The 18,924-nt window shown below is 47.7% G+C and overlaps 4 protein-coding genes across 4 annotated transcripts; 2 read left to right on the plus strand and 2 right to left on the minus strand.

Annotated features, from left to right (window-relative positions):
* Positions 1-366: 366 nt before the first annotated feature.
* On the plus strand, positions 367-1,827 carry VTN00DRAFT_9787 (uncharacterized protein; the record flags this gene model as incomplete). Its single annotated transcript, XM_069436780.1, has 5 exons — positions 367-519; positions 632-995; positions 1,081-1,198; positions 1,272-1,336; positions 1,436-1,827. The coding sequence occupies 5 exons, from the start codon at positions 367-369 to the stop codon at positions 1,825-1,827; spliced, it is 1,092 nt and encodes a 363-aa protein (XP_069284386.1).
* Positions 1,828-4,480: 2,653 nt separating this feature from the next.
* On the plus strand, positions 4,481-6,289 carry VTN00DRAFT_9788 (uncharacterized protein; the record flags this gene model as incomplete). Its single annotated transcript, XM_069436781.1, has 5 exons — positions 4,481-4,522; positions 4,708-4,716; positions 4,793-5,535; positions 5,752-5,759; positions 5,829-6,289. 5 exons carry the CDS (start codon positions 4,481-4,483, stop codon positions 6,287-6,289), a joined length of 1,263 nt encoding a protein of 420 aa, XP_069284387.1.
* Positions 6,290-8,736: 2,447 nt separating this feature from the next.
* On the minus strand, positions 8,737-9,426 carry VTN00DRAFT_9789 (uncharacterized protein; the record flags this gene model as incomplete). Its single annotated transcript, XM_069436782.1, has 1 exon — positions 8,737-9,426. One exon carries the CDS (start codon positions 9,424-9,426, stop codon positions 8,737-8,739), a length of 690 nt encoding a protein of 229 aa, XP_069284388.1.
* Positions 9,427-12,203: 2,777 nt separating this feature from the next.
* On the minus strand, positions 12,204-18,811 carry VTN00DRAFT_9790 (uncharacterized protein; the record flags this gene model as incomplete). The annotated part of the gene is made up of 6 exons (XM_069436784.1): positions 12,204-12,795; positions 12,850-13,163; positions 13,221-13,984; positions 14,041-14,707; positions 14,763-17,102; positions 17,159-18,811. The coding sequence occupies 6 exons, from the start codon at positions 18,809-18,811 to the stop codon at positions 12,204-12,206; spliced, it is 6,330 nt and encodes a 2,109-aa protein (XP_069284389.1).
* Between the last annotated feature and the right edge of the window lie 113 nt (positions 18,812-18,924).

Below are 18,924 nucleotides of genomic sequence, written 5' to 3' on the forward strand. Positions count from 1 at the left end.
GATGGGTCTGTATGCAGTACTGTGGCACTGGGGGACGGGGGGTTCCGTGATGAATTACCATGTATGGTCGAAGTAAAGGAAGGTGTTGAAGAACCAGGGCAGAAAACATTCTCAATACGACCGTAGAACTGCGTAGAGAGTAGGGAGAACTTTATCTATATCGTTTCCATATGCCCCCTTCATCTTTGGAGATGTCAGCTCCAGGCGATGCTCTTATGTCTCACAGAAAACAAAAAACTGTTGTATAAATTCACTTAGTTCAATACCTTTCTTTTCTCTTTCCAAAGGAGGAGTATTATCCACGCCTCTGTTCCACTGTCCTCTTAATTTGGATTATTCATTATATCAAAGGGGACAGAGAATAAGATGTCGGAATTAGGGGGTAAAGGGCCAATGTCCCTCTGGACAATGTGGATATTCACCATCCTCTCCTTATTTTTTGTTGGTTTACGGATATACACCAGAGCATTTCTCGTGCACGGAATAGGGGCGGATGACTATATCTTTACCTTGAGCTGGGTATGTATTGTCACTAGACAACGTCGTGTTCATTCTGTTTTCTGAGACTCATCCTTCACTTCTACCATAATCCTCCTCAATTGCAACAAAAAAAACTGACGAATTACGTCAGGTACTTGGGATGCTCTACACGGTCTTCGTCACCATTTCTGCCATGCACGGATTCGGAAGACATGTGACGGAGTTAGACGGAGACAATGCTGCGGCGGCGATTTACAACGAGATGATCGGACAGACGTTCGTCGTCATCGGGATGGCCACGGCCAAGATGTCCCTCGGTCTCTTCCTTCTGCGCATCGTCGTCTCCGTCTGGCACAAGGTTGTTCTGTGGATCGCGATCATTTCCATCAGTATCATATCCATCTTGACGGATATCATTTTCTGGGTTCAGTGCTTCCCAACCCGTGCAATCTATGACATTAGGGTCAAAGGCACATGCCATGTCAAGATTGAGGGGTTCGCAGTTGCTTTGGCGGGTGAGTAATATAGTTATTCTCTCTGGAGAACTAGCCGTCCCTTTGGTATTTTGTTCGTTTATGATTCTAATCTAACTCGTTAAAGCCTGGTGTGTGGTAGAGGACTTCTTCCTTGCTGCGTTTCCGTGGTACTTCATCTGGGGCGTACAGATGAAGCGAAAAGAAAAACTGACTGTCGCTGGCAGTCTAAGCCTTGGTGTCATGTAAGTTTATCTTCGCGTTCCCTGTCTAGATCCTGTCGGTGGCAGAATAAACGGACTGACAAGAATGGTCTAGAGCCGGTATATGTGGGATTTTCCGAACGATGTCTCTGAGTGGATTCGATACTTCAGACTATACTTGTAAGATTCCCCATTTGTCCCATTTATGTCTTTCCTTTTTCCATATTCCGCTTTCTCCCTCTGCCATGAAACCTTTTAATAATCCGTCTCCTGTTCCAGACGACACCGTCGACCTCATCATTTGGAGTGGAGCAGAGCTCTGCATCACGCTCATCTGCATTGCGATACCCGTACTGCGGCCCCTATACAAGGCTGTCCGGGGCCAAGGAAGCACAAGCGACGGAGTCTACGAACACTCGGGAGACCCCACTAAGAACATCACCGTCGACGGAGGAAATCAGAACTACTCGATGAATAATATCCGGCAGAAAGTCTTCTCGGGAAAGAGCGGAATGGGGAGCGAAGCGAACGCCCAAAGCTACTATAGGGAGAACAGCAGCGACGAGAGCATCCTGGGGCCGGAGTACAGGGCCAATGGGATCAAGGCTACAAGAGAAATCATCGTGAGTTACTCCAATGGAACTGCAGCTGACGGGGGGCACAGCGTGTGATGGTTGAATTGGGATGGACATGGTAACTGCCGTCATTGAGGAGAGCGCTACAAATCTCATCAACGGTACATATCGGCCTCGAACGGACAAGTTGGCCAAAGACTGCACTCGTCTTCGTATGATTGCCACAGATTTTTTTTTTGCCTTCCTGACGATCCTTTATACATGACTTGTTGAATCCCTTCATTGGTATACTTCATGTAACGCTTTTCTTATTTCACATTTTTGAATTTATGTACATCCTTTCAGGCGTAGGCTTAGCCGAGACCTACCAATAGTTGAACGCACGAAATAAATTCCTTGATGACTTACCCTCGAACTCAAGCCTTGGGTGCAATTCCTGGATGTAGGCATACTATGTAAATGGCCCATGATGTCCCTGTACTGGGTAAAATGTGACAAACTCTGTATAACTGCTGCTGTATCGCTATAGCGCGTATTGTTGCAGAACTGCTCTCCGGTCTCATGAACATTTAGGAACCGACATTCTTACTATTCACGTACCTGCTAGATGAATGTCTTGCGCCTACCACTCCAGGCTCTATGTCTTATTTTAATTAATACCTGGCAGACGCCGGGACAATTGGGGGCTTGGGGGACTGAGGGAAGCCTTGGGCTTGTACATATTCGCTATCTTAACTATCCGATCTTTGTCTAGATCCGGAATATAGGAAAGCAATCCCTAGACTCAGATAGGCTCTGGGGCATTCCAGGCCTATTTTGAACTGAAATAGCAGGCTTGTGTTCAGACCGCTGGGCGAGCCCCCTAGAGACATAGATTTCGAAAGAAACATCAAATATGCCAATTACGTTGAACACTAAGGGCTTAAATAACAGACCCTGGATAAAGTGATTTCTTGTCCTGTCTGGGCACGTTCACTCATACTCTACATTGAAAGTGTACCATTACCAGCATTCTTGCCCTTTGTCCAAACAGTTAGATGTTCATCTGTACATACTTTGAATCTAACAGCTTAAGCTTTAGTCGCGTTCTTTTTTGTGTTCTCATTTCGATATCTAACCGGAGAGTGTCTACTATGTAAATATCTTATTCGAACTAGGAAGTCTTAGGCCCGCCGTTACATTATCCTGCAGTGGTGTTACTACCTTTGAAGGCACAACTCTGAATTCTTTTTAATTTTCTAATTTTTTTTTTTGCCTAGCTGAATTGTCAAGATACTCAACTTCTGGGTAAAGTTTCTAACACTAACCCTGTATATTTAACACCAAATTAGGTTCAGAAAATATGCTGGCCCAATAAATAGAATTTGCCAGTTGTTAAATTAAACCTGGGAAAGCTGTCCAACTCTTCTAATTATATGTTCACAACTGTAACGGCGGACCTAAGACTTCTTAGGTGGAGGCTCGTTGGGTTTATCTTGAGGACAGAAAGCAAGAGAAAGAGATGAATGAATAGGCCGTTACTAGCAATGTTACTATCTGGATTGCTATTTGAGTTTACCACAGGGTCCTAATCCCCATAGTTAAGGAGCATCTTATATACATGCTGAGTTCTGCCCGGAAATACCTATCTGCTGGATCATGACTATAGATCATGGAGGTGGATCGCAGACCTGGATCGTGAGGATGGATCGTAGACGATCCAGTATGGCCACATGACTAGACCTCCCTTCGCCAGCCCCTTCGGTAGTCTCTAGGCTGTGCCGTAACAACAACCTAGTAAAGGATAGATGTTCTAAGAAAGTTTCTTAAAATTATCAATTGGTAATGTACTATAGTGTGACGGCGCTCAGTCATAGTAAAATGATGTATTACTACGGTAGAGGGGAAAAGAAAGGAAAGAATTCGCAGGGCTTCGTGTAACGTGAGATATATAGGCAAGTAGGACCGGCAGTATCCTAGAGACAAAGGAATGCTCAACACCGCCTACCTTACCGCCTAGGTGTCTGCCGCGCCGTCACATATAGTAGACCAGTATTTTGCAAATATTCAACCATACCTAATGTACCTAGGTGCCGTGCGGAAGGCCGGAACTCTGAAAAAGTAGCTGTTGCACTTCCTGGACGCCGCCTCCAGCTGTGTCCCGCAACTGTGATCAGATTTTCTCCTGTTAACCTTTAAAAAAGCGCCGTCTTTTCTGCCCAGTTTGACAACTAGTTAAATTTAAATTATGACAAATATTATTAGCAACCTGGGAAGTCTGAAAAGCTATTACTGCTAGAAACCTTGTGCTACAGAAGCACTAAAATTTGTTAATAAAAACAATAGAGTATAAATTGTAAAAAGATAAATTTATTTATTCTTTATTAGGTAGTGATAAAGATGGCATTAATATAGAGGGCATAAATTTGAAAGATTACAAAGTAAAGAGAACTTCACTTTTAAGTTGAAATCAAAACTCTAGTAAATTAAATCATTTTTCTAATTATATTACTAAGTTAACATTAAAGCAAAATTTAATTCAAAAAAAATAATAATCATTAGATATTTTAAACTGAATTTCTTTGTCATTGAGTGACTAAAATGATGACTAAGCTGAAATTCACCGCTTGAACAGCAACCAGCTGCTAGTCCAATGGTAACACTCATCACCATTCCTGCTCATGGCATCATATCTCATAACACTATCTAAAGCTCACCATATGAGACAACAGAATTTGCACGATCTGCTGTCCACCCCATGAGTCCAAAGATGGTCATCGACTTGACCCTCGACTCGGATTCCGAGGAACAGGTAAGCCCACTTTTGTTTAGCTAAGTGCCTTTGTTGTGCTGGCCCCAGGCCCCCAAGACTTGCATTTCCCCAAACCAATTCCAAGAATCAAAAATATTATTATTATTATATTATTCTCGGGCCGCCAAAACACGTCCATATGTTTTGATCTTAAAAAAGGCCTTAGAAATACCTTGTCTGGCCAGGCCTCCTTTGTGAGTCTTACGCTTCTGCCACGGCGGTCGGTTGGCGACTTTGGATGGTCAACACTAACCGTCTTTGGTAAACCAGACCCAACAACGCCAGACGGAAGAGCTCCTTTCTCTCTTTACAAACAGGTCGTCGTCTGTACCCAGGAAAAGGAAATCTGAGATCAGCTCAGCAGAGTCTTCTGTGGCGTCCAGTGAATGTTCAAATACGCGTCCACTCAAAAATGAGAGGAACCAAACTCCAAGTGTTGCTAGTGAACACCGCGCCTTTAGTGTGGTGATTCCGGCCTCACCCACACCATCTACATCTGAGAGAGGCTCAGACAGCCCGCGAGGCAAGAAACCCCGCCGCAGTTTTCTCTCTGATTCCAAGCCTCAGTTCAATGGAAAGAAACTAGATGAGGCGAAACCAAGCAATGCAAGTCCCGGTGGTAACCGGACTGCGGAGCTCACGGGGCTTTCGACTACCTTCTACCCAACTGACGCACATGAGATTCGTGCATCACGAGGGGCGTATCCGAAAGCCAAACAAGTGGATCGCGAAGATGTACCGCTCAATCTCGGAAGATCTGGATTGCACCTAGCTAAGAAACTCCACAAGAGGTCCTTGTCCATGTGCCGTCGTCTACCTGAGATCCTGCAGAAGAAACTTTCTACCATAAAAGGACCACCAGTGACGCTTGTACTTGGACATGACGGCAGCAGGGCCCCCTTCACAACCAATTTTGAGTTTATCAATTCGTACAAGATCCAGGAAGGCGTCAGAAAGGTCGATGAATCTTTCAATTCCGGGTGCAGTTGTGGAAGGATCTGCGATCCAAGGAAGTGCGCTTGCCTGTCGCAGGAAGTTGATTCAGATGATCGGATCATTCCTTATCGGAGGCTTAGTGATGGGCTTCTCGTGCTCACACCTAACATGCTTAAGAGGACTGCTATGATATATGAGTGTACTTCGCTTTGTAACTGCAGCCAGGATTGTTGGAATCGAGTAGTGCAGAGAGGCAGAACGATCCGTCTAGAAATATTCTTTACTGGAGACAGAGGGTTCGGTGAGTGCTGCTAATCTTTCTGCTTTCTCAAATCCAACCACCAGACGTTGCTAACGCGGCTTTTTACAGGACTTCGTTCTCCCGATCTGATCCGGGCCGGGCAGTTCATCGACTGTTATTTAGGTGAGGTCATCACAAGGGAGACTGCTGACAAGCGCGAGGAAGCGTCCAAAAATGGCCTGTCCTATCTGTTCTCCCTCGATTTCCTCGTCGATGACGAAGACATCTACGTCGTTGACGGCCAGAAAATGGGTTCCCCCACTCGCTTCATGAACCATTCTTGCAACCCTAACTGCAAGATGTTCCCCGTATCGAGACACCACGGGGACGAACGCCTCTACGACCTGGCGTTCTTTTCTCTGCGAGAGATTCCCCCAATGACCGAGCTCACTTTCGATTACAACCCCGGTTGGGAGCCCCGAAAAATCGAACCGAATGCGGTGAAGTGTCTCTGCGGGGAGAGGAATTGTCGCGGCCAGCTCTGGCCCAACCAACGTAAGACTTCTGGCGCTAGGAAGGATGAAGATTAGACCTCGACAGCCTTCTTCCATCCTATCTCGATACCTCGAAGATCCTTCAGAGGGTCTGTGTACAGAACCTCGTTGAATCTCTCAGCAACTCGCGCTGCTACTTTCGTCTAACGAATTTGCGTGCGAATATCCCCACAGTTCCGGCGTTATGGTTTCTTCCTTTGTCCGTGGATTTATCAGTCTCCATTACTTGTTCGAATTCCCGGCGTCTTGAGAAGTTCTCGAGCTTCATGGCGTATTTGAATTCCGTTTCTGGATAGAAAGATCATCATTTGGGGCACTCCGAAAACATTTTCGATTTTTTCCGTCTTCCTTCAGACGAGCATAAAGCTTGCAATACCAGGGTTAATTTACAGCGGAATACATTATTTTGCGACTCTTTCTTATCGTTACCAGACTAGGGACGTTTCTGGGTTTCGAGGTTTCCGGCGAAGGAGGCACTTCCGTTTGCTATTTCCCACATCATCTTGTTCTACTGCGAGCATTACCCGGCAAATATCGGATTGCGTACCTTTTGTTTTCCATTCCCTGTTACTTTTTCTAGGGACATACTGTACAAACTCTCTATCTTTTTAACTCGAGCTCGAAAGAAGTAGTTAGCACCCCATTTCTCACACTCCGTTCATGCATTCACTGGAGTTGCATCTCAATGGCGTTTCTTCTATTTTAAATGCAAAACGACGTGGGATGGATAAGTTTGTTTTTATTTTTCACCTGAGGAAGGGGGACCAGGTCGCGTATGTACAGTAGCAGGTAACGCCACATAAGCGGGGCACATAACATACATACATGCATACATATATCTTACCAAGAGCATAATAATAATAAGTAATAATAGATAGCCTTAGACACAATCCTATCTAATAATATAATTCACTTGACCACAACACTAGATACTATTAACACAAGACCACAGTCCAGTACTTAAGTTAGTTAGAGAACTTAAACACTAGGTGGTGAATAAGACTTAATGAGAGCAAAGAAAAAGCAAGAGCACAGACTAGATTCTTCTTCTTGTTCTTCTTGTCTCTAATCTTAGTTAAAAACACACTAGATAGATAGAAGAAAAACTCTCTATCTATCCAGAGACTCTTTCTCCTTTCTTAGTCTTATCTTATGAAACTTACCTTGGCCTCAACACTGATTGGCTAACAAATGACCTCCCATCTAGGACAAAGTAGGCATTCACATTCTACTATACCTATTGTTATGAACCAGCGGATTAGGCGCTGTCCAGCACAGCCCTGCATGACAGGCAATACCCTGCAAGAAGGAAGATAAGAGATCAGTCATATAATTCAGAACAGAGGAAATAAAGATCCAGTATTGGTACCAGGTGTACCAGCCACACAGACTGGTATACAGGGTATGCCAGTATACCATGGGGGTGGCATACAGAGAAGGTATACAGACAATGTGGCAGGGTATACCATAGAGTATACTGGGAGGGGTGGTATACAGAATGGTATACAAGGGCTAGGTTATATAAGGACACTTATTACCACTATGTAGATAGCTTTAGTTCTCTATGCTTAATAGCATATTGTTACTTGGTTATACACTGGCAGGTCAACAGGCTAACCTCCTATTGGGTATATATACTTGCTAGGCACTCTACTTCACCTTGGTTGCATTGTCTATCAGTCAGAGATTGCTACGCCCAAGCCTCCCTACCTTAGACCAAACCACCGTTGCGACTCGGGACCGAAGGAGTGCGTAACACCTATATTGTAGTATCCATAGTCTATATCTATAGTACAGTGCAGTGCGGTACTGCATAAAAGAGAGGGAAAAAAAGGCCCCGACAGAACTTTTCTCATCCTGTATTAAGTGTATCATTCTGGTTTGCAAATAATTTGGAGGGCTTTTTTTTCAAACCTGATCTGAACTACCTGAACTACCTAGCCTAGCGTACCTAAAGGTTATATTATATATAAAAGTTGGGTAGTACCTAATATATAGATGGTGCTAGTGTAGGTAAATAAACAAAAGTCAACCCAAGTACAAGGGGTACAATTGTAAATCCCTGCATGCCATGGCATGGAGAAATATCATGTCGACTTCAGGAAGAATAGGATAGGCTAGGCTGGTGGTTTCTAAAGGAGTACAGTATTTTCAGATTTTTCTGTTAATGCCGAAACCGATTCGGACCGATTCAGCATAGAAAAAAAAAGATGAAAGACTTTGCATAGAGTATAGTAGTATCATAGTAAGTGACATAAAAAGCTGCCGACAGGGCAGAGCGAGGCCATCCATCCCATCGAAGTGTGTATACAGAATAATATCATAAATACATACATCCATAACAAAAGAAAGAAAACTCCTCAACACGACCAACACCCGCACACAGCACACCCTCTCGTTCTGTTCTGTTTCTGTTTCTCATTTCACTCGTTAAGTTGAAGCATCGTTTCTCCAGAGAGAGAGAGAGAGAGAGAGAAAATCTTTCAAGCACGACCCTCCATGACTTCAAAAATCCCACCCATCACGAACCGCGGCTGCTGGAACGGCGACGGCTGAGTACTACTACCACGCCGCATCCGACTCTCGATGCCATCGAACGAACTATCCCCAAAGATATCCGTCCTGAACTCCACGCCCAGGTCCAGAGGCGGGACGGGGAGGGGATCGACCGGTCTCGGCTCCATCAGATCCAGACCGCACCGCTCGATGTGGTCCTCGTCGCACCGGGACCGTTCCTCGCTCAGGGCGAGATCGACGGCCGAGGGACGATGACGGAGCAGGAACAATGCTGCGGAGCGCCGTCGCAGGAGGGAGGACATGGCAGCGGCGGAGTGTAAGGCGAAGGGGCTCCGGCTCCGACTGCGTCTGTCGCCTTCGTCGCTCTCGTCTGTTGTCACGGAGCTGGAGCCGGAGTAGCGGTGGTGTCTGCTACCGCCGTGGCGGTGGAACATGTCCCTCCGGGAGGTGGAGATGGGTGAGGATGTCGGGCTCGTGGTTGTTGAGCTCATGGGGCTGACCGTTAGGGAGTCACCGCTACCCATACGGGCGCGGGGATGATGATGAGGTTGAGGATGCGGAAACGCGGTGCTCAGAGATAGGCCCAGGTCCGCTAGAGGAGGGGACGGGGAGAGGGAGGCCCGGTGGTGAGAGCCATGATTGTTGTTGTTATGCATCCTCTCTTGTCTCCACGAGGGTGGAGAAGAGGATGAATCGAGAGCCTCAAAGAGGCTGATTAACTGTTGGACGGCCGTTTTGACGGATTGTTTTGGATATAACTTTCAACACCACCGCAAACTGTAAACGCTGGATTATTCAATCGCGAATCAGAGGCGCAAGCTTTTTCCCCTTGTGATGTGAAGCGGAACGGCGGAGTAGAAGTCGAGACTCGATCGATCGAGGGAAGTAAGTAAACCGCGATTCACCGCCCGATTGTTGTTGTTGCTGTTGTTGCCGGTCCGACCCCACGACAAGACGGACGACTTTCAAAGTTCCCCAGGGCCCGCCTCGTTGTCGATGAGATGAAGAATAGAAAAAGAAAAAGAAAAAAGAACCGTGTAACTCCGCGAAACCGTGTGAAAGATAAACGGAATTTAGCCCGTCAATGGGTCGCTGGTTAGGTGCATGCGCGATGCGCAACCCGTCTCCTCTCGTTGACGCAGGTACCGGCGTCTAATCCAGCAAATGAAGGATCACTCCCTGCACTGCGAGCGATACGCGATACTTCCCAACGAGTTTAAGCTGACGCTCAGAGCCCGCGCTCCAGATCCACCGCGACGGAAATAGAAAAAAAAATGAAAAATGAAAAAGAAAAATCCCCGCGACCAATTCCAACCCGCGACGAGAGAGCAACGGTCACAGTTGACCGGGCAAAGATGAAGAGAGGAGGATTCGGCTGCTAGGTAGTAAGACTCAAACAAAAGCAGCCGGGAGCGACCGGGGCAAAGGGCAGTGGGGAGGTTATGTAGATGACAATTGAAGGGGGGGAGAAAATTAGGTAGATAGATACTGAAATCGCATGAGACTATCAGCGGGATTGTCGTCACAGGAGTCGCTGTCGGGAAGATGCGCTCGCTGCCAGGGGTTGAGGGACTCTAGACTCTATGGAGACTGACAAACGAACCAGGGGAATTGGAAATCATATCTGCAAGGACCGGGCAAAGATTATTTATCCCATCGTGAGACACCGTCGAGGGATCTTCATCTAACGAAAGCGGATGTAACTTGTGCCTGTCGCAGTCTCCACCACCACAACCGCGGTTCACAGGCCACCCTAATACCGTTGCGAGACGGCCATGTTATTCCACCTGCGGAGAATATCTAGTCTACTTTCTGCAATAATGGTGTAGTATCGGACAGAGTGCACCGCAATTGGAGAGAGAAGCTGGTAGGTTAGGCATCGGGGCCTCCGCAAACAGCTCTGAATCCCGTCCCCGACCTGCGACCAACTTTCCTTCGCCCCCCCTTTCACTTCACCACTGTAAGAGACGCGTCGCACCTCCGCGTCTCCGAGTTTTCTCGGCAGTATCAGCATTAAACGCCACCAAAAAAAAGGTTCCCCTCTGACAGCCAGCTGACAACCAGTCTCAGAAAGACGGGATAGGGTAGGTAGGGTCTTGTTCTTTTCTCTGGGGTTCAAACTTCAACTTCCAACGAATTCGGAGTTTGCCTCACATTCCATGAACTAACGAACTCCCCCGAACGGAATCGCTTCCCCGTTTCTTTTCTCTCCTGCTTCTCGAACAATCTCCTGCAGGCGGTCGTGGTCCTGTTTCTGTTTGGGGAGGCGTTGGGGCGACGCCACTCGCTACCTACCTACATATACTTACTTGATCCGTCAAGTTCGTTTGCGCGACCGAGAAATCGTTATCTACTCTATCTGCCTAATCTACCTGCTATCTATCTGGTACGCCCCTACTCCATGCGAGGACATTAAGCCCTATGGATAGTGAAGAACCGCTAAAGACGCCAAGGTGAGGGGTTGCCACTGTGGGATTACCTCCTTCGTCCAAGGCTCCAAGCTAATGGAAACTGGAATACCCCATCCCGAACTATCGACTGCCTAACTATCCGTATACGAACACACAATAATGCCACCTCAAACCTTAGTCATGCAACGTGAGGCAGCTGCAATCGGAGAGACGGGGAATTGCGTGATATGAACATTATTATTGCCATAGTAGTAGCCAAGGAGGGCGGAATTGGAAGACACCACCATCCGTCCGATAGCTTTGATTGGTAGTTCTAACTCGCTCTCTCTCTTTCTCTCTATCCATGATATGATGAATCTCAACATCCACATCACATACAGTACATACACTCACACTACTGTCACCAACCCGTCATCCCATGCCGTCCAGGGCGGATGTAATATCTCAAGACCGCGATTAATAATCACAATACAACTCATAATGTGGGACAAAATAAATAGTAGGGGGAACTCGAGCTCAATGAAATAACAGAACACGAAAGACAAGAAACCGAATCGAAGAAAAGAAAGGAAGACTAAGAAGAAACAATAAACGCCGTCTGCTATGCTAGTGGCCGAAAACATACAGAGCAAAAAAACAATCAAGAAATGAAGTAACAATAATATCGATACCAGAACAATATCCTCGCACGGTGTGCTTCCAAAGCGTACAAAAGATGATCTCAAGACATCAACAGGTGGCAAGCTACACAGCTTTTTCTCTCTCTCTCTCTTCTGTCTGCAAATCCGATGGGAGGCACATATACATGTGCCCCATAGAATCGAAAAGGACAGAAAAGGGCTCATCGACCTGTGAGTCGGTAACCGACCTTATTTTGTTTTTTTAAGACAGAACCGAAATGCTTCCATCTTTTATTGCTCCTGGTATCATTGCGCCATTCCTCGTATAATATAAACATCCATATTTACATCGTCTCGTCTGCGGGGATGTCGAACTGCAGTTGAAAAGAAAAGGTATATAAATTAATCATTGAACTCTCTCGATCGTCGCTGCGTGAAACTGCGCCTGATACTTTCGCCCCAGGCAGAGTCACCCAGCGATTGCATCATATCATCGACGCTCATCGCGCTGTTCTCGCGACTATGGTCGTGATCTCCTCTGGGACTGCCGGGATCGGCCTGTCTAGAAGGACTATCGTATTCCGTTTCCATATGTGTTGTTACACGACGCGGCGACAGCGACGGGCTGATGCTAGACCACTCAGTTGGCGTGCTTGCCCCGGAGCCCCGTTCCTGGAGGCTGGTGTCGATGCGAGGAAGGCCAGCGGCTCTCGATTCCCGGCCTTGAGACTTGGGCGACAACCCTGGTGAATGGGGGCCTTCGGATGCATTGTCGCGTGACACCGGTCCCTGATCATCTTCCTGGTGGTCCACGAAGATCTCTGGGACCGCGAACTGCGGAACCGTAGTCATCCGAGCAGATCTCCGAGCATCAATCTTACGGCGGAATTGACGTGACCAGTACAGAGTATCGAAGAAGCCGATGACAGTATTTCGACGAACGGCTTCTTCGACACGTTGAAGTCGCACCCGGCGTCGTAGGAACTCTTCGAGCCTAAATAGGGTGTTAGTAACAAGCGGACAAAAAAAGGGACAATTAAGCACGAACCTCAAGCTCTTGCTATCGTTAATCACGTTGTAATGGGCAAGGATCATCAGACATGCCGTAAATGAGACACCCCGGTCAGGGTCTGCGGACACTAGAACTTCTTCGTAGAAAGCGTTCAAGCGCTGCCGTCTAGATCGTATCGTATCCACCGGAATGCGGTTTACGATTCTGGCTAATTGGTCCAGGTCGACACCATCGACAACCCGTACACCGCGACGCGATGGGTCTCCACGACCGACCCTGCACTGGTCCAGTATGCTTCCGATCGTGAATTCACCGTCATATATGCGCATTTCGAAGACGCCAGAGAGCTCCTGTTAAGATGATTAGTAGTTGTCCCAAATCAAAGGGGCTGGTTCCAACGTGCTTACCCCGAGCAACCGAGGAAACTGTTCCTTGGAAATGTACCCAGTTCCATCAGGATCGAACGTCGCCCACGCTTGTTTGAAGCGTCGGATATCTTCTCTACTGACTGCGTAGAGACCGCTGCTTCGCTGGTACACATATGAAAAGCTTTCAAAAATGAGAGACACAAACAGGGAAACGAAAATGTACATGCTGATGATGTTCCAGGAGATGAACAGCCCACGAGCCCACGCTGTGCTTCCACAGTCACTGTCGAAGAACTCCTCTTTCAACGTGCAGTAAGGTGGCCGCATGGTGGCAAATTCTTCCATCAGCCCATTCCAGCCTTCACCGCAGCTCGTGCGGAATAGGAAGATCAGGGCCCTTGGCACGTCTCTAAAGTTGCTATGATTGCTCTCGCTAGGGCCGAATTTCGTGAGACCGAACGTTTGGGTCATAGCTATGGCGTAAACGAGGAATAAAACGAACCAAGTGGCCAGTAGATTTCCAATCGCCGTCAAACTGGCTGCAGCGGTCTTGAAAAGCTGGTCAAGCTGGTTGTTTCGAGGAATGATGAGGAGCGTAATTGACACAAGGAAAAGCTTGTTCAGTTCTTCGATAGCTCTACTGTTGCTACCGAGGGCAAGGAGCGTCGTCACAAAAGCCCCGGACACCGACGCGACAGAATAGAGATCCCAGGAGCTCCTGCTGAACCGGTGCCAACCCTGTCCAATGATGCGTACTATTACGTTTGCAATATAGAATAACGTAAAGATAAAAAATAAGGCATCTGAGGAAACAATCAGTAAGTAAAATCGACAGAGCAGGTTTCGTTGGGAACCATACCTCGCGTTTTCTCCCACCAAGCCACCGAAGGATAGAACTCAAGGACGAGAAGCAATAAATGGAGCAAAAGTATTGTCGTTACGCATCTGGCCCATCTGCCATGTTTCTTGACGGCGACGCGGTAACACCATACCCTGAATTTGCTGCTCCTGCTGTTGATCGACCTCTTCGATGGAGATATCTGTCTGAGAAGCTTTCTCAGTTCCAGCCAAGAGCGCTGCTCTGCGGTCAAAAAGGCGACGCCGGTCTGCTCAGTGTAGTTTCGCATAAAAACCGAAACGAACAGTGTCAACACGAAAACGGCCCCAAGCAGGTTGAAGACAACGAAAAAAAGTCCATTCGCTTGGGAGGCTAAATCTTGAGGCTGCTTGCCAACACCCGTCATGCTCATCGCACTCCACTGGACATCTGTCCAACCTTCCTGGGAAACGATCTGGAACAGAATGAAAAGGGAACTGCCGAAATTGTCGAAGCTATAGAACGGATTCGCAGCGACCCGTGGTGTCAGAACCTCCCAATTATACGGCGAGTTCATAAATTCGTCGACGCAGTACGTTAAGTTATTATTTGGCAAGCTGTTGTCATTGCATTTTACCATTTGTCCATTGAAAAGATTGAGCCCATAGATGGCAAAGGGGATAAGGAAACTCATCGAGACAAAGGCCGCCTTGGATGACAGTTAGCATAAACGTTCTTAACCGGAGATTCAGGGGTCTACTTACGGAAATAACTTTCCATCCGCCAACGATGATCACAGAATGGAACGTGTCCCTTGCACTGTCGCTAACATTAAGTAACCTGAGCGCTCTCAGGGCTTTGAACGCGCCAACAGCTCGGGAGACACCACCATCTTCGTACAGCGACGTTATAACATTGATCCAGAGTGTTATGAGCACGATCCCATCTATGAACCCCCACGACCCGCGAAAGTACGCATTTGGAGTCCAAAAAAAGCCGTCCGCAATCACTTTGATAACAGCCTCAACAGTGAACAAAATGGCGAATCCCAGATCCGTCCAGACAGTCCAATTGCGAGCATTAGAGTTACTAAAGTGCTCTCGCTGGTAGAGCGGTGTTGTTATACACGCAAGCAACACCATGGCAACGATGGCCGCATATATGAATGCGGAGAAAGAGTACCAAAGGGGCTTAATCGGATCCACCCCTTCGACACGCTGATCTCCACGCCCTGGTCCGACTATGCGCTGACATACTCTGCGGATAGGATTGTCCGGTGCGAAGATAAAAAGAGAATAATTGTATTTGGGATGCTTCATCAGGTATTCACGCTGGGCTCGCTTTCGCTTCTCTGCAGCTGACACAACCTCTCTGGCCATGGTCCTAGGATCCAGCTCCTCGTAGGCACGAGAGAACTTGAGTTTTGAGTAAAATGGATTTGGCTCTCTGTTCATGACGACGCTGGTGATTTTGCTCCAGACCTTCGACACAAAGCCGGGATGACCAGTTCCTATTTGAATTGATGCCAGCGGGATGCTATTTGTCCGCCGGGGTTCCACGGGCGTCTCCTGCTCATCTTGAAGGAATTCTTGCACGACGGCATCCTTGAGTAACATCTCCAGAGCCGCTGGTCCGTGATCAAGAGGGTCTCTATATCGGTTCGGATCACGACCCAGCTTGAATATTGCCGAAAGGGACAGGTTTCCGTGCGAAGAACCGCTCAGTTGCTTCTGCTGAAGAAATGCCTTCACCTGTTGAAGCCGTTTTTCGTCTTCGGAAACGTCGAAGCTTTCCTGGATGACAGCAATGAACATGTTGAGAATGATGAAGTTGGCTAGGATAAACCACATGATAAAGAATGAGGCTGATATCCAGGCAGTGTGATATGGAGCTGTGTAATTTGTTGCACTGTAGAGCATCGATGTCCAGTTTTCACTCGACAGGATCTGATACATTCCCAAAAAGGAATTGTAGATTTCAAAGAACGAGATTTGGATGTCGTGGCTCTTGGGTAACTGACCCTGAAAGAGCTGTGTTGCAAATATGGCTGCAAGGAAAGTGATCAAGAACACGAAGATTATGAGGTTAAGTAAACCAACCGCGTTGCCGAAAACGATCATAATAAGATCCCTTGTCAAGGAGAATGCAAGGACAACTCGATATATCCGGAGTACCTGAAAAAGGCTGAGAGCTGCATATGGTCGACCTGAGTTTCTGATGGGTGGGAGTTGAATGATGCACGTAATCACCGCAAGTCCAAGGTCAATCCAGTTGCGACGCTTCTTGTGGAAACACCGCCAGTCGGAAGCAAAACGGAGAATGATCTCAACCAGGAGGATAAGAGTGACGGCGGTCTCGGTATTGTTGATAAAGTCCCTTCTATCGTTGCCCATAGATGCACTTCTCAGGCACTGAACTATCAGATCAAATGTGATGAGACAGATCCAAAACCACTCTGTTTTATCATACAGCTGTTTGAGGCGACTAGGCCTTTGAGGGGCGGTCTCTTGTTGGTTGACTTCATCTATTTTTTCGACAGCGAAGGCACTTCGCTGGCTTTCCTCTCGAATGACCTGGAATGACGAGGTAATAACTGCAACCAAAAGGTTGACCAGCCACAAACTCAGGATGACAATGCCACAAGCGAAGAATAAAGCAGACGTGAGATAGTCACTGTCGGTGGTGTAGTAGAGGAGATCGGAAAATGTATTGGAGCTCATAATAACGAACACGAGCTCGAGGGAATGCAAGATGTTGTCGAAACTCATGGTCCCGCTGTAGGGATTACCTCCTTCAACGCATAGAGATCCCTTGGGACACAGATATCCTTTTGGCGAGGAGTTTGAGCCTTCGCCATTTGCTCTAACCCACGGCATTGCAGTCCCATTCTCAGCGAGATAGCCTCCGCAGAATTGGATAGTACCAAAAGCATCGTTTAGCGTATAATTATCTTTACCCTCGGGGTCTATCCAAACGCATGTCCGCCGCAAGCTTGATTTAAAACTTTGGATCCCTACGATGGCAAAGAGAAGCCAGAAGAAACCAATAAGGAATGCGACATGGACCAGCAATGGAGCAGCCTTCTTGAGACTTCGAAGAATCACCTAATCCAGGTTAGTTAGTCTGTTCGCACGTTTAAATAAAAAAAGGAAAAACTTACAGAGGTACCGTTGGTAAGTCCAAGAAGACGTAAGATTCGTAAGCAGCTCAGCATGCGAAAAACATACATATGATGCTTGAACTCGTATCCAGTCAGGGAGAGAATGAAGGAAATCCAATATGATACAACAGCAACAAAGTCAAGCCGGTTGAAGGAGTGCCGAAGAAACGCACGGTGGGCGAGTCTAACGCGCTGCCTCTGAAGAGGATCATCCAGCATATCTTCTTGTTGTTCGTACTGTTGGAAACCCGTGAATGTCCGCAGGACAGAAACTTGTGATTCAACTGGCATCGCGGACTTCCTTGTGGAAAATTGGCGTTGCGGCATAAAGAGGTCCTTTCCTTTTTCAGCCAACGCTTTCCTGATCCCAAGGGATCGATTAAGGGTACTGTATTCGGTAGGATTCAGGATGAAGCCGGATACCAGTATCCTGGCGATCAGTTCCAGCGTATAGATAACGAAGATTATGAAGAAAGAGTAGTCGAATTTTGACGAACCCCAGTTCTCAGACCTTGGGTGCTCAGACTCAACGGCCAGTAATATAGTCTGGATTACGATGACCACCAGGATAAAAGGCTCTGTAAAAGGATGGACAAGAATGTCGCATAGCCGTACTCGTATCGGGTTGTCGGGGGAGAGTATACCAAGAGCCTTCCCCCTCAGCGGATTGGAGTGGTCTCTCCATGCTTTAGTCGAGGTGCGTTTTTCTGCAGGAGGTTCATCCTTAGAGACATTGGACGTCGCATCATGTGCGTATTCTGGCATAGCAGGAAGCACGGGAGGCCCTTCGAGTCTTGCATTTTTCAGAGAGTCCCTTCGCCGTATCGATTGCTCCACCAATTCCGGCTCGTTACTGAGGTTGACCACACGCTGCGACATCATTCTCATCATCGAACCAGCTCTTGATAATGCCGAACCAGATGTCGAAGGTGAGAGTGAACGAGAGCGGCCCCCAACACTACTGCTGCCGCGACGCCTTCCCCCCAATCCGCTCTCCAAGTTTGGCAAGTCATCTCCCAGTCGTGACCCCGCTTGACTTCCATCAAGAAAATGAACCGTGTGCAGGCTACTCCGTTCAGAAACTGGATTCCCACTGATAGGCTGAAGGTATCTCTGATCGGTCAGGGGAGTGGTATCCTCGTTGGTGTCGGTGGGAGAAAGGTAATGCTCAGGCTCAACAATGCTATCTCGAGCTTGAGGTAGGGCTTCCTCTTCGGACTCGCGCGCTGCTGGCGATGGGCCAAAATGGGGGGCAGTTCTGCGCTGCGGTCCATCAAAGCTGAGCCCGACAGAGTTCACAGCCTGCGCAAACCCACCCAAATCATCGATCGGGGACATATTCTCGGGCTCGGTAAAGTAAGGAGACGTCGTTGGCCTCGTCAACATGGGCGCTGGCTGGGTTGGTCCTGCGCCGAACCTGTCCGTAGGGCCTGGAGAGTCCTCCGCAATCCGCTCATATCTCAATGATGAACCCCTCCCGATCAACGATCGTCTGTGTACAGGACGGCCGCCCGCACTGCTGGCGCTGCTCGCCCGTCGCCTTCGACCTCGCTCATCGGCGATCGCAGTATCTGGGGGCCTTGATAAATCTCGTAGAGGTATCGACTGACTCCCACCGGGGTGATTCTGGCTGTTGTGATTGTCCGACGCCATTGTACCTGGCGGTCGTTACCTGATCGCAGACATCGCAGGCCCCGGCACGCGTGAAAGAGGACAGGTAGCGGAAGAATCAGTTGGAACCAGCCAATCTTGTGCTCTTAAATGAA

The sequence above is a fragment of the Thermoascus crustaceus genome, assembly GCF_041956765.1.
Source record: "Thermoascus crustaceus strain CBS 181.67 unplaced genomic scaffold VTN00scaffold_8, whole genome shotgun sequence".
NCBI lineage: Eukaryota > Fungi > Ascomycota > Eurotiomycetes > Eurotiales > Thermoascaceae > Thermoascus > Thermoascus crustaceus.